At 37.4% G+C, this 16,006-nt stretch overlaps 1 protein-coding gene across 1 annotated transcript; it reads left to right on the top strand.

Moving 5' to 3' along the window:
- The first annotated feature begins 5,350 nt into the window (after positions 1 to 5,350).
- taldo1 (transaldolase 1) lies at positions 5,351 to 15,733 on the top strand. Its single transcript, XM_079243876.1, has 8 exons — positions 5,351 to 5,499; positions 8,319 to 8,442; positions 8,762 to 8,869; positions 9,439 to 9,570; positions 11,358 to 11,533; positions 12,972 to 13,169; positions 15,057 to 15,202; positions 15,287 to 15,733. The coding sequence occupies exons 1-8, from the start codon at positions 5,400 to 5,402 to the stop codon at positions 15,317 to 15,319; spliced, it is 1,017 nt and encodes a 338-aa protein (XP_079100002.1). The 5' UTR covers positions 5,351 to 5,399; the 3' UTR covers positions 15,320 to 15,733.
- Positions 15,734 to 16,006: the final 273 nt, after the last annotated feature.

The following is a 16,006-nucleotide window of genomic DNA, read 5'->3' as shown; positions in this document are numbered from 1 at the left end:
AGACTCCCTCCCTCTCTGCTAACTCGCTCTCTCAACATGGATACACATGTGACTGTCACAGACTGGAAAACAGAATAGGGGTGACATCTAGTGGGAAGAAAAGCTTCAGCACAGTGGGAAAAAAAACATCTATAGAGCTGTGGGCCTTTCTATTTCCAAAACTAATTTTGAGGCTAATTTGCTCTGATTCTGGAGGTGAGTTGAAAGCAGCATCTGATGAATATAAATGGTTTTCATACAAAGCGATTTCTAAATGAGTTGGGACTCTGTGTAAATGTAAACACAATGCAATGTTTTGCAAGTCATTAAAACTCTAAACAATTGAAAATGGTAATTGGGAAAGACGGTGTGTTTGCCAGTGTGTTGCATGGCTGTGTGTTTTTCAGCTTGGTATGACTCTTCAGCTATTTACCAGTTTGGTGCCTCATTTTTTTCTGTTTGTTTTTTATTGTGTTTGTAATCACTCTCCATAAAGTGACAGAACAATAATCCCATTGCTTGTGGTCAATATGTCCATACTGCAGCCATGCAGTTCAGCATCCATCCACTATAGATCTACAGTATTGTAGCCCACAGAATGGGGTTTTGTTTTGTTTTGATGAAATAAGTCTGGAAAAAGAGCATGTTTTAGTAGTTTAGTCGTCTCAGCATTAAACATGTCTTTACGGATGTGCAAGCTGCTCATGCCATGTGTACTAATGTGTCTCTAGATAATAATCATCAACTCCAATTTGATGACAAGCTGGATGGTTGCTTTGTGCTTTCACTCAGAGAATGTGTGTGGCCAAAATCCAAAAAGGGATTTTATCGTTCTCCATCTTAAACAGACTTGGAGAGAACGCATCAGTGTCAATGGTAAAGTTTTCATTTTTATTTGTTTAAATAGCAGCAAACTGGGATAATTTATGATTTCTAGAAGCCATTTTGAGCCCCTGCAGTGACTTCTGCAGCCTGTTCTTAACACAATGCTGCCTGAGGATCTGGCGATCGTGATAAATATTGGTTCTCAGCCGTGCAGGGTTTGCAAAGCTTTTCATATTTCACAACTATTTGATTCAAATCAGCTTTATACTTATAGTGCCAATTCACATTAAAGCCCTCTGAAATCACTTTTCAATCCCCCACCCTGAGTAAACATTGGGTGGCAAGCAATAATGGAAAGGAAAAACTTCTTTTTAATAGGAAGAGAAATCTCCAGCACAACCAGACCCAGGAAAGGCAACCATCTGCCTTGACCAGTTTGAGGTGGAGAGAACAGAGGGGTCAGCAAGCATCATAACTCTGAGCCAAGTAAACCTGCTGAGAAAGAAAAGGAGAAACACAAACTAATGATAACAACATCGGCATATATTTATACTTGAAGAACAAAAAGCAAAGAGTGAAAAGTTCGAGAAGGTTCTCAGCGCTCAACATGTTTTATTTATTAGCTGAGATTTGCAGAAGAAATCCAATATAATGGCAACCATAATAATGACAAACTAAGTTGTGTTACAGATGGAAGTAGCAGCATAAAGCTTCCACAAAACAAGGGAGGACCACGTCTTAATGTTGCCAGGAATACAAGGGTTCAGCAATTATGGAAGGGTTGTTCTTAATTATGATATACACACTCACTTCATGGTCCAACCCATTTAAGAGGAAAATATCAGATAGACAGATAATTAGATAGAATTTCTGGTGCAGGCTGTAAGAAATGATACAGACATAATGGTGAGCATTTTACACGATAGATAGATAGATAGATAGATAGATAGATAGATAGATAGATAGATGGATGGATGGATGGATGGATGGATGGATGGATGGATGGATGGATGGATGGATGGATGGATGGATAGATAGATAGATAGATAGATAGATAGATAGATAGATAGATAGATAGATAGATAGATAGATAGATAGATAGATAGATAGAATATAAGGGGACAGAGAACACAACGGCACTCATGGTTACAGTGTAATGACTTAGGAAGAAATAATCTTCTCAACCTTTCAGTCCAGTAATTCCACTGCTGTTCTTTCTTGTCACAGTGTTGTGGAGTGGATGTTTGTTATCGTGCAGTATAACCAGCAGCTTCTTCCTTGTCTACTGCCCCACCACAGTGTAGCTCCCTGCCCACCACCAAACCGATTTTTATGTTTTTATTCCATTTTGTCCAGATAATGGCAGTTTTTGTCCATGCAGTGCCACTTGCAGTGATTGTGATCAAACATTTGTAGCTGCAGACAATGAGGGCAGGTTTAGCCATGCAAGGCAACATTATTTTTATAGCACATTTTTAGTCAACTCAAGGTGTTTTACATAAAACATTAAAAGCATTACAGCAAAATTTGAAAGAAGCTTTAAAAAGTATCATTCAGCTCCACCGGTTGCCCCATGTTAAGCACCAGTATAACACAGGATGACTTTCACAACACAGCACCAGTACTATTTTTGCCATTGGAAAGCTCAAATTGAAGCGTCTCTGAAGAGAGACAGCTAGTTATCCCACACGGATCTTTCAAAGCCATGGAAACACTCCATCTGGGTTTACAGCGTTCCCTGGGCTGAGCTCTGCCTCTTCTGCTGTTTAGAGGCAGGAGAGCTGCTAAGGTAATGTTTTTAATCCATAAATACCATGGAAATTTTTTGTTTGTTTGTTTGTTTTGTTTTACTTTGATCAGAACTACTACACTACCAAATAGCATTTCATTTATGTCAAACTAATTCCACATTGGAACTCATTTTATATAACTGTGCATTCAAGTGAACATCGGGTGCAGTTAGAGGTCCTGAAACTAAAAAATAAATGTCAGAGCCACTGTAGGCTTTATGTAGAGCATTTTCAATTTCTTCAGACCTGCATGCAACAGTTAACAAATAAAGTGACCATGCTCCTGCATGTTCCTCCTGTTACACTGCAATGGAAATGTAGTGCAATACGTGCACTGCAGCAGTTCCACAGAAATTACTCTGACACCTCACACGGCTAATTTGATTGTACAAGAGTGTAATGTGTGGAAGAAAATAAGACAAGTTGGAAAAAGAAACAAATATGTGTTATTTGTTTCTTGAATAATATATGTGCTGGTACTGTAGTGCTAACACACAAAACCCAGAGAATAAATAGGTCTAAAAACAGGCACACTAGATTTTTTTTTTCAACTTTAATGATGCTTTTTTTATCTTTTGTTTTTTACTTGGCCATCAAATCATAACTCTTGTGATTAATGATTTGTTTATTTATACCTTTGAGGTGGTTAACTTACAAATAAACACTACCTTTTATTTATTATTTCTGTTTGGGGCCTGTGCTATCATTTATCAGTGTGCCACCCATTAGCTGTGATATTAAACATTAATATGCCTATAAAGAAGTCCTATAAAACTGTGAAAGTACATGACAGTATCATTGTGCTGCTAAACCCTGGGGGCTGAAATATTGCCTTTGAATTCAGCACATTTGCTGAAAAGCAAGAAAGGAGATCATACTGACATTAATGGCTTCTGAAATAAAAATTGTTCCCACATTATTGCAAAAAAATCTTTGTATTAGTGCTCTGAAGGGCAGAGAACAAGAACCTCTGTACAGTTTAAGATATAATTCCTGTTAAGTAAAAATCTAGCATCTAAATACTGATGAATTCCTAATTTTATGATTAAATATTCAGAATATTATTTTTTCAACTGAACATTTTGTGACTCTTGGATTAATCTAAATTACTTTTCAGAAAAGGTGAAAAGTTCATCTTTTCAGGTTAGTTACATTAGTAATCATCTTCATTGTCAAAGATTAGTATTTATGAAAGTTACACTTTATAAGCGTAGTGCTCCATGATACAGTTTATACAGCTGTATGGCTGGACTTAAAAGTGTGTTTTTAACCTTTTGTATTTGTCCCCCACAATTATATTTCCCACACTGGAGCAAACTTCTCCACACAAATGGCTAAAGAGGATATGGAAAAATGGAGTCATATTATTTAAATGTCTGTCACTTTTTGTTGATTCCCCTGCAGCGGATGTGTCCCTCTGGATCCGGGATCCCTCTCCCGAACATTCTGTGGGTGTGGACATCATTTTACACACAAACATTTATATGGTTATGTGTATGCTGCGTGGCGCTCCTTCACCCCCACTTAGCAAAGCTGCAAGAGCTTTCCGCAAGAGGAAAGAGGTCCCACTCCTTTTATTTTAACTGGCATGAAACAGAAAACTTATGCGCTTGCGTACAGAGATTTTCTATAGCGACACACATCGCACTCTAACACTTTTCATGATTCTGTTCTGATTATATCTGGGCTTTTATCATGTTTGGGTTGACTATATGTATCCAAGAAGTGGTCTTCAGTCAAAAAGTTGCCTGTCTTTGGCTTCATAATTCATGTGTTTAAGAATGTATGAATCAGTCTAATATATTTGTTGGTCGCTGGGCCCTGGAAGGAGAAGATTGTGAATTAGATACCAATTCAGTGCTTTCCAATCCATGTTATGCACAAAGGACAGTTTCACTGATCAAGTTTTCATTATTATTATTTTTTAACTTTACCACATTAGACTAGCTCCTGGTCAAAAACTATGAAACTTACACTCTTAAAATATGGACTCAATTATTCTACTGACTATGAACATTTAAAAGAAAAACAAAGGTTTTCACTTGTAACTTTTTTATATTAATATTTTACCGTCCTTCACACTTTTGACCCTGTCCATTTTCGTCTTTATGTGTATCATGATCTCTTTTTACTAAAAGGATACAAGAAAAATAAATACAGTCAGGATTAATGTGACAAAAATGCTAAAAAAATAAAAAAATAAAAATAAAAAAAGGGCCTTATTTTGTTATTTTAATTGTTCATTGTTAATGCTGAGTATATTTTTTCTCTCTTTTATGGGAGGCAAGAAACTATGACACAAATGAAGAGTAAAATGAATAAACTATACCTTCTGTAAAGTTTTAAATTATTTTTGAAAAATTTCTCTGATAAAACAGTCTTTTTTAAAACATGCAACTATTTCATATGTTTTACAGTTCAGTCGAGATTAGACCACTGTACTGTATTACTGAAGAAAGAAAGAACAAAAGAAAGAACCTAATTTAAATTAAATTTACTTGTAAGTAACAAGTAAATTTGTAATTAAATTTTTTTTTTAAATTGTAAATTTAATTAAATTGTAAATTTAATTTCTAATTAAAATATTAACTTTATAACATTTTATAAAACTGTTTAATTAAAACTAATTTTAATATGAATTTACTTGTTGATCTGAACTCTTTCATCTCATTGTTGTTTCCTGGACATGTTATCTGCGCGTCCTCGCTCACTCCTTCCTGTTCTCATGCGCGCTTCCGTCTCCCTGACATTCCGGCTACTCTCACGTGTTTTCTGTGTATAAAAGGGTCCCAGCCTGCGCACATCATGTCTAGTGTGTCACCAGACAAACGGCGAAAGATGGAGTCAGCGCTCAACCAGCTGAAGAAGTTCACTGTGGTAGTTGCAGACACCGGCGATTTTAACGGTAAAACTCACAGCTACCACATGCTAATGTTAGCTGGTTAGCATGCTAACTTACTGACCAGGAAGGATCACTGACCGCCGGGTCGATAACATTCAGTGGGTGTGAGGATTTATTTGGCCCTGGCTAGGCAGGCCGACTAATGCTAGCTGTACGAACAGCAACTCACATGGCTTATGAGCCTAGTTCACTGTTAAATTACTAAAGATGACAGACTGATAATCCCATTATTTGTTGAACTATTTATCTTATCCGCTTCGGCTAACAGCGAAAGCTAACATGCTGTCCATGCTCATTAGCTTGAAATCTTTTATTAGATTAAGCTTTTTACTGTGTGTCATCAGAAGTTATAACTATTCACGTTTTCTATGTGTGAAACAATAGGGGATTTAGTGGCCAGCAATGTTACAGAACTACGTTTAAAACTATATTTATTTTATTATAAACATGCAACAGGAGGTAAATAATTTCTTTTTCCTCCTTCCTTCTGAGTTCCTTTCCTTTCACAATGGAAAAGGTCATGTTTGACTAGTGAGAATAAGGAACTGTTCAGAGTAATCCAATGCCCGGTGATGCAAACCAGTTAGTTCCTTGTGCACAACCTGCAGACTCAGGATGACATGACAGAACTGGTTTTTAACAATAGAAAACTGATTAAGTTAGTCTGCTCACACACCAAGACCAGAGTGTCTGATTAGACTGTCAAACCAACTTCTGTCTTGTTTGTACTTCTCAGCTTGCTGTAGTTTGAACCTGTTTGAATCACATATTGATGCAGTTTAAAGATAAAATGCCTATATATATATATATATATATATATATATATATATATATATATATATACCTCTAAGTTAATGTGGTTATAATTCAGACAATATCAGAATGAATATCAGAAAGAATATAAACAGTAAAATAGCATAAAATGGCAAGTGATTTGGTTATCTGTCAGTTTGCAGCTCATCAGTTCAGCATACAAGAGTGGAAGGGTTGGAGAAGAAAACTTATCACCTTAACATCAGTCTTACTATTGTTTTGTGTGCATGTGTGTCTTTGCAATGTTGACAATGTTTTTCTGAGTTTGGTGATTGTTGCCATTGCTCTTTAGCTATTTTAAAGCCATTGTTGTTGGTTTTTACAATCTGTTTTGTACATTGATGTTGCAAACTCTCAGGGTTTTCACCTGTTGCATATTTAGACATTCAAGTCAAGCAGCAACATGTCTGTTTCACACCAGAGCTTGATGCAATGTGTTAACACCACAATTGCTTCATTTAAGTGGGGCAAGAAGAGCTTTTGGGGATATTATGAAAGTGAGTGGAGGGGGCTGAGCAGGGACTTGTGAAATTGACAACTGACTTGCTTAGGCATTGATGGTTTTAAAGAAGCCCCTTTTAGATAAGATAGCAAGTCTATCAGACTTTTTGACAGCATTTGATCTCAAACCAACATCACAGGTATGTTTAGGGAGAAAGGTTGACTCATAGGGATTTTTTTTATTCCCAACATCTCAGTGCATCCCTCAACAATCTTTGTGAAAGCAAGTTTGCCTGTAAAATCTTAAGTTCTCTGTCATTGCCTTTTCTTCAATTAATTTGAGACTAATTTCATGTTTTCTCCAATGTCCTTAGCATGACCCTCAGCTGGTCACCAAACCATGTGACTGTAATGGTCACATGCAACAACTGAAACTGCATCAGTCTATTTGTGTAATTGTTAGCTTTTTGTTGTAAAGAGGAAGGGAAAATTTACTTTGTAGAAGCTAACATTTCATGAAAAGCATAATTTCCTAGATTTTGGTTACCTTTTACATTTATACCCTGAGTAATCTGTGTAAAGTAATTATTTGTACTTGTGCAAAGTTTTTAAATGCCTTTAGGGGGCAAACGGACAAGATCCCAGCTTCTTGGAATGCGCTGTAATCAGCAAAGTGAACCGTGTGTGTCCAGTCCAACCCAAACCCACTGATGTGCAAAAGGATCTATTTATTTGGGTGGTGGTGGGAGTGGGAGGCACTCGTGCTACATAACAGACACTGGCTTTGTTCTGAGGCTTGAACTGGCAGCACCAAATGAACTTGGCTGCTTCTGTCGAGGCTGCTGAGGGCCATGAAAAGGCTGAGAAGTGTTCAAAGTGCTGCACATTGTAGCATACATTAATAGTCTTTCGCACCATTTGCAGATCACTTGCTCTATTAATTATCAGTCAAAGTTGCTAATGTTGCTCTAAATTTGAGGCTTATTGATCAAATATAGAAGCATAAAAATTGCATGGAGAAATTTATATTTTAATGAAATGATTATCAATGATTACCCTACTTAAGTCTTTATTTAACATTGGAAAAACGGGTAAAGATCAAGAAGAGAAACCTGCTTCAGGTTCGATGTGTAGAGAATAGTGCAGAAGCATATTTATACACTAGATGGCGCCATTTTCTTCTGACAGCAGGACTGTGTTGCATATGTGATGGTGTTTGAGTTCTTTCTGCACTGTCATGTGCTTGCTCATAGTAAAAATATAGAAAACAGGTCATCTTTAGTCAGGGATTTGCTGTTATCAGTTCTTGGAGCTTTAGGACAAGTTGTAAATTTTGTGGCGTTTTTTTTCCCCTTAATGAAACATGCAGACAATGAAACGTTTCATTAGCAGTTTTACTCAGTCACAGAATATTTATACATTGTTTAAAATCAGTGTTAGGATCTGTCACTTCCCATCTTGGCATGTGGAAATTGATGTTTCTTTCCACATTTAGAGATTTTTACATTGGTGAGAAACCACATTGTCATTATGGGTGTGTGACTGAACTGTTCTGTCTGTCCTTGCAGCCATCGACGAGTACAAACCTCAAGATGCAACTACTAACCCATCTCTTATTCTGGCTGCTGCCAAGATGCCAGCCTATCAGCCCCTGTTGGATCAAGCCATTAAATATGGTATTGCAAAAGGCGGGTAAGTGTTTCTGTATAATAGAGTAAAACCCTAGACTTAAACCTTTTCTTCAGCTGTGCACATGTTGGATTACACTTTCAGATAAACCCGAGTGCCTGTCCAAGTAATTTGCCAAAAAAGAGGGGAGAGTCAATCATTAAAAGAAAACATTTTTTTATTTTTTTTTAAACTTTTTATGTTACTGGATCTGTACAAAACATGTTAAACATCTGCTGAGATGCAACTTTAACTGGATGTGACATAATCTGAGACAGTGATAATAAGAATAACTTTGATAATGAGCTCAAACTTTTTATTTACTTTTTTTTTTTCTTTTTAGGACTGAAGAGGAGCAGGTAGCCAACACAATGGACAAGCTGTTTGTGAGTTTCGGACTGGAGATTCTGAAGAAGGTCCCAGGCAGAGTGTCTACAGAGGTGGATGCCAGGTTGGTCCAAGCAGCCCGTCTAACGGGAAACTTGTTAATGATTACTCTTGAATTTCAACACAATGTTGCACAGTAAACTGAGATGAGCTGTAATGGAGTTTTACTCACTATGTTAAATACAAAAGGTAAACAAACAGTAGGCATCTAGGAATAGTTTTAAAATTGTTCTTGCAAGAAAAAAATAAATCTTTGAAGTGTTTGGAAGGAATTTCTAAGTTTTTCTTCAATCATTCATCATCCCGATAATTTATCAATAATTTACTAATTTAATCAAATCCTGAGTGCTTTTCCTTTTATTCATTAATGAATTAAGATACAGGAACCTAAATCAGAAATGTTGAATATAAGCAGACTGACTGCATGTGGCGTTATCTTCCCTGCTTATAGTCAGACTTGACTATGATTCATTCAGTTTCCCGCTCAGACAACACAGCAGACCAGAAACGTGTTCACTGCAGTAAAACCATAGATGTTTATCTGACACATGCTTCAGTAATTTCTTAAAAGGTTTTCTGAATAAAACTCAAACGTTTGAATGCTCACTACTAATCTAGTTTCTTATGATCTAGATTGTCTTTTGATAAAGAAGAAATGGTGGCGAAAGCCCTGAAGCTCATCGCTTTGTACGAAGAGGCGGGCATCAGCAAGGAGCGCGTACTCATCAAACTGTCTTCGACATGGGAGGGAATCCAGGCTGGCAAGTATGTAAAATGTTCACTGCTCATGGGAATGATTTTACTATGCCTCCAACCAGGGCTGTGACCACATGCTTCTGTCCTGCTTCGATTCAATTCCGATTTTTTTTTTTTTTTTTTGGGGGGGGTGCTGATTCAATCTAAATTGCGATTCTCATGATTCTGCGAAACTGGTGATTTTTGTAGCCTAAAAACAAAAGATAAAGTGTCAAACTTATTTTGCTCGTCATTTTTCTTATTTTCATTTAGGAAAAAACAACACAGTACCCAGACCAACATTATGCTATTATAATGCCAAAGAAGACCAGTAAAAAGATCAATTAAAAACAATAAAAATGACAATTTTGATAATGGATTCTTTTTATTTATTTAGGGGAAAAAAAGATTTTTTTTCTTTGTTTAAAAAGAAATCTATTTTAAAATTTTGAACCAAAAAATTCCAATATTAGATTTTTTTTCCATTTTGATTTCCAACCCCTACCTCCAACTTTGTAAGTCGCCATTCAAGTGACCTGTTTTCTTTGTTTTTTTAACCTGTTTTTTAACCACTGCTGCCAACATTTAGTGCATGGAAATGCTAATGATTGAAGCATAAAAGAGAAATTTGATGCAATCAGTGAAGAGAAATTCTCACTATCAGCCCCAGCAGGTGGCCTTTAAACAGTTCTTTATTCAGAAACTAGTGCAGCAAATATCTTTTTGTGCCTCTGTCAGCTGCTGGTTTTAGAAAGTTTTCTGCTTTTCTTCTTTTTGTAAACAATCTTTTTTTCTTTTCAGATCATTCAGTACTTTATTTGGTTTTTTTGTTGTTTTTTTTTTAACTCAACATTTTCAGCAGGTAGGGAATAGTCAGTACTCTGTTTTTGTTCAAATTTCCGTTATGTGATCATATTACAAGTAATGAGTGTCGGTCACTTGTGAGAATAGTTGACATGACAGAAATTTTGCATCTTAACTTTTTGAAAGATGTTTACGAGACTTTGATACTTTACACAGAAATGTTTTAAAGTTTAATTCGGAGGCAAACACACATCCAAATGAGCTGACACCAAAGAAATACCAATAATGCTGAGGATTACTGCCAGGGTGCATTTTTGTTTATCTAAAAGTCTACGTTTGCTTACGTCTACGCATCCAAACGAGGCTCAACTTATCACCCCTGCCCTCAGGTCTAAGGAAAGTATGCAGAATATGTGAGATGAAACGGCTTAAATTAGCAAAAAAACATTAGTCTACACCTCTGCTTTCACACCTGGACTAAGAGTTATGATCTGAGTGGCCTCTGTGACCCGAACTAAAGATGGAAAATTCCTTTTATGATTTAGACATCCTCAGACGGTTTTGAAAATAAGGTCATCCTTATGACTCCCGAGGTATTCAGCATGCATTACCGCAGTGAGAAAGCTTTAGAACCAGTTATTTACAACAGCAGTCACTAACGTAGACGGTCTACACATTATCAGTCATTCCCTATTGAATAACACAAGAAGGGGGGGTAAAAAGTTTTGTTGCGTATGGAGGAATGGCCAATGGGAACGAGGCCTGATTGCCTGTATTCACCTCCCTACTGTACCCTTAAGCCTTTAGCAAGCTACCACACCCTTAAGTCCAAATTTAGACTAAAAGTCTTGAAAAAATATTTTTATTTTTTAACAAAATCTTCTATTTTTATTTTTGTCCGAGGTTCTGCATAAAGTATGCAGGTTGAAGAATGCGTGTTAACATGATGACATCATGTTGTGGTGTTTCATATAAATCTATTTTTATTTTCTCCCCCACCATCATTTGTGTAGGGAGCTCGAGGAGAAGCATGGCGTGCACTGCAACATGACGCTGCTCTTCTCTTTTGCTCAGGCTGTGGCCTGCGCAGAAGCGAAGGTAACGCTCATCTCCCCCTTCGTTGGCCGCATCCTCGACTGGTTCAAGGAGAATACAGACCGCAAAAGCTACGAGCCACATGAAGACCCAGGTAACGGCCACAAACTGATGGCACAGTCGTGACTTTAATGGCTTTGTTGTTTTCATGAAGACATCGGTAAAACTAGTTCTGCAGTAAAATTGTTGTTGTTTTTTGTTTTGGTTTTTTTGTTGTTTTTTCCCCCTTTCACAACTGAAGATTTTAATCTATATAAAAACCAGACATGAAGAAATTTAGTCTTTTTTGTTGTTTGGAAATCCTTTTGTTTTTACCAGATCAGATTAAATAATCATTTTTTTTCAAACACTGATGAGCTGCAGTGAAATCTGATATTGGTAACATAAACAATCTTGAATTGAAGTGTTTGTGATTAAGGCTGTTGTATTTTAGTAAACACATTTATATCTTTTTGTCTTTTTATCTAATATCTGCAGAAGATAACTAACCTGTCAGCCAGTTTTGCAGGGGACCGTGTTATGTATCTGCTAATGCAGAGTAAATATAGCAGCACATCTTTTGCAAAGTTTATATTTAGTTTGTCTATTCTGACTGTTTTAAATCTTCTTTCTATAAGCATCTTTAAATTAAATATGTGCAATTGGTGGAAAAACCCCATCAGATTGTTTCACATTCTTGAGCCAGTTCTCCATAGTGGTTTTCAGTTTTGAATATGGATCCATTTTCTCAAAAATGAATACATATTGTGACAATTCTGCTTTAAGCTCCCAGAACGGATGGTGATGATTTGAAAGATAAATTATTGTGCTTTTTGGAAAAACTGTGAACATTCCTGTGGATTTCTTTCCAGCTGGCCATGACCTCATTTTAGATCTTTTTCTTTACCGCTATCTTTATTGTTCAACAGTGACATAATTTCACCAGATTTAGTGAAGAGCTAATTTGCATTTGCAGTCTGAGAAGGTAAACGGGCAACAGAAAATCCAAAATGGATGCAAGAATTTAATCTGAATGCTTCCTGAACAGCAGCTCATCACTTTTCTAATGAGTTATGTGTAAAGGTGTCTGTGGTTGTTGAGAAACTGCTTGTTCTCTGCCCCTGAGGCCAACAATGTGCCACTCAGAAGCGGCAGCTGATTAAAAATATGCCTGGCACTTAAAACTGAGTCACTGCTGCACTGGGCACAAATGTTGGTTCCTTTTGCTAAAAAAATGTTTTTTCCCTTGTTTGTTAGTGTTTGTAGCCAAATGTTCTCCCCTTAACTATTTGGCCTAAAGGATGAGACTGATTACAAAACCAACCTGAAATCAATGAGGAAAGCAGAAGTTGAAATTGTTTGAATGCATTTTAAAACTGTACCGTTTGTTTGTTGCTGTTTTTTTTCTTTTTGTTTTTTTTTTTTTTTATCATAAATCATTGACGGTGTTTGTCAGTTTTTTTTTTTTTTTGTTTTTTTGTTTTTATAAATTGTTGATGGTGTTTGTCAGCTATGTTGAAACTTAAGGCATTTCACTTTTTTTTTTTCTCCAGGTGTTATCAGTGTGACAAAGATCTACAACTACTATAAGAAGTTTGGTTACAGCACTGTAGTGATGGGTGCCTCCTTCAGAAACACGGGTGAAGTGAAAGCCCTGGCTGGCTGTGATCTGTTAACAATCTCCCCTGGTCTGCTGGGAGAGCTCACCCAGGATCACAGTGCCATCACCGCAATGCTCACTGCGGAGAAAGGTACAAGAAACTCTTGTTTTGCAGAAAGGCTGTCATATGTTTATAGTAACACTGAAGTGTTTCCCATAACCAGATAAAACTCATTATATCAACCCTTTTGGGTACACTTACAAACATGAAATGGTCCATATTTATGTGAAACTTTAAAATGATACACTAATAAGTCTGCAGACCTAGCTCCTCTTTCAACACTTTACGGTGTGCTCAGACCAAACACGAATGCTCGACGCTGGTCTCTAAGCTGCCACTTTTGTGTCCGACCCCCAAAACACTCCTGACGCATCTGCAGCTTGTCTGGAGCAAGCAGCAAACGCGGCGGAAAAGAGAGGAGGGAAAGGCGGAGCTTTTCTTCCGGTCAGTCTGAATGATGGTGGATTCAGTAGAGTGCTGGCATGGTTTTATTTTAATAAATAAAGCTAGAGAACGTTGTCGTAGGGCAGTAATAGTCACTGTTAATGCAACAACAGCCACACTCAGCAGAGAACCGCCACCCCCCCCCCCCCCCCCCCCCCCAAACAAAGTGTTGCTAGGCAACGTATTCTGCTACGTTGCCAAATCAGTAACATTCAGCTTTTTAGCAAGGAATGGTTATTCTAAATATTGCACGGAGTAATGGCGTTTCAGCCCCGTGTCTGGGTTCACCACAGGAATCCTCCAGGAGCTGCGAGCTGATCGCTCTGATTGGTTGACGCCCCGCGTCGAGCGGCCAAAGTTCAGCTTTGCCCATTTCTGGCTTTTGACGTTGAGCTTCAAAAACTTCTTAAATTTTCGGCGCGTTCCGCGCAGCACGCCAGCACCCAAGACGCAAGGCGAGAAAGCTCGACGCCCCCTTGCCGCGTCTCCACATAGACTTTACATGGACTTTACCGCTCTTGACACTCAAAATAGGTTTGGTCTGAACACACCGTTACTCTTGAGAAACTATGGAAGGATCATTCCTGTACTCTGTATTTACAAGTCATTCCACAGATGCCTCCATGTTTATGTTGATTCCTCATTTACATAGGTGCCACTGTTTCTGTGTGGTTGCAACACATTAACAGCCTTTATGTCTCCATAAAGTGAAAATTAAGCCTTCCATCCTCTCTGCTGATGATGGTTACGGTGTCTGAAGTCGTTACAATTTGTCTTCATGGAAACAGTCATAGACCTGCTGTTATTTCTAATCAGACATCATTTCAGCATCACGATAAATTAGTCTCTGTGTCGTTATCGGCAACCTGAGTGAGTTTTAAGGACATTTGAAATGAGGCAGGATAAGGTTGCTTACAACAGGGGAGATTTTGTGCTTTTGTGTGCTGAGTAAGCAGCAGCTACAGAGGGGAAATGCAGCATTTTAAAAAAAAAAAAAAAAAAAAAACACACCTGAACTTGATAATTTCTTAGGTGAAACCTGCTTTTGAAGAAAGTCTGTTGCATAAGACATAACAGGCTGAGCACTGCAAGTTCACAAGCTAGGTATCCTTACCACTGTATTAGTTATCCTCCCCATATATGTTTCACCTTACCATATCCTACTGCTGCCATCCCAAAACCTCGAGGAAACGCTGTCAATAAAACGCAAAGGAAGCAAAGAACTATGTTTTGTCATTGCGTTTCAACATTAGTTGTCTTTATACAACTTAGTTTGTTCTTTTAAAAGCCTAACTAATGCCCTGGACTTTAAAAGTAAATTTTAAAAAAAAAAAACCTTGCTTCTGTACGCTGAGATGCTGGACAGGACAGGTTAAAGAAAAATACATTTAAAAAAAAAAAAAAAAAAAAAAAAAACCTTGCATATAATATAAAGATTTTTTTTTACTGTTTTTGTGAATCAGAGAACGTAACTCTGAACACATCAGAGCAGTTTTCTACTTCTCCACTCACCCCAATGGTTAAATATTTCAGCCAAAGCCTGTGATCTGGAGAAGATCCACCTGAATGAGAAGGACTTCCGCTGGCAGCACAACGAGGACCGCATGGCTGTGGAGAAACTGTCTGACGGCATCCGCAAGTTTGCCGCAGACGCCATCAAACTGGAGACCATGATCAAAGTGAGAATAGAGCAAAACTTTTTTTTTAATCATAAATAAATGATGCATAAATTAGTGACTTTTTTTTTTTTTTTTTCTCTGCAGGAGAAAATGCTCAGTGTGAAAAATGGCCAATAATGGAATATCTGTTGTCTACTACAACAAGAAGGAGGTATAAGGTGCAGAGAAACTGCCTAAGGGAAGATCCAAAGCACCAGAGGGCCCACATCTCCTAATCGGACCAAACTGAAGGGACCTCCCTCTTGAATGGACACAGTTCCTCTCCTAGGCTAGGACTGTGTTGTCTGACCAAACATAAATGATAAAATTGTAGTGGCTGTGTTGTGTGAAGACATAGTTTAATATTTAAAAGAAAAAAGAAAATAATGAGCAAGGTTGCAAGCTAAATGTCTTAAGGTTTGGCTCAGTCACCATGAGCGCTGTGGATCATGTCATGCATTACTTGAAAGGAACATGGATGCTTTTTGGCGGGACCATTTTGCTGTTGACACAGATTTTTTTGTTCCCCTCTCAACTATGTTCTAACAAATATTCTTGCTTTGTTCTTCTTCCAAATGTTAAGATTTTACTCTTAATAAAAAATAAATTAAAAAAAAAAAAACCTCGAATTGAGTTTTTTATTTATTTTTGAACACTTCCTTTTTACCCAGCAGCAAGTTGTGGTTAGTCAGACTAAGACTTTGTAGAGTACAAAACTATGCAGCTATTGTCCTACCTCTTTTATGACCGCTGGTAGAGCAAGTTTAACTCCATTCTGTTAATGCTCAGTTGACTGAGCAACACCTTAAATCTCACGTCTTATAG

This window comes from Telmatherina bonti (assembly GCF_933228915.1).
Source record: "Telmatherina bonti genome assembly, chromosome: 1".
Classification (NCBI taxonomy): domain Eukaryota; kingdom Metazoa; phylum Chordata; class Actinopteri; order Atheriniformes; family Telmatherinidae; genus Telmatherina; species Telmatherina bonti.
The sequence above is the reverse complement of the archived record's forward strand: the minus strand, read 5'-3'. Positions and strand labels throughout refer to the sequence as shown.

Excerpts from the sequence above, each read along its gene's own strand:
- taldo1 (XM_079243876.1), top strand. The coding sequence starts at position 5,400 with ATGTCTAGTGTGTCACCAGACAAACGGCGAAAGATGGAGTCAGCGCTC. Across the intron at positions 5,500-8,318 it reads AGACACCGGCGATTTTAACG|CCATCGACGAGTACAAACCT; the intron begins GTAAAACTCACA and ends CTGTCCTTGCAG. Across the intron at positions 9,571-11,357 it reads GAGGGAATCCAGGCTGGCAA|GGAGCTCGAGGAGAAGCATG; the intron begins GTATGTAAAATG and ends TCATTTGTGTAG.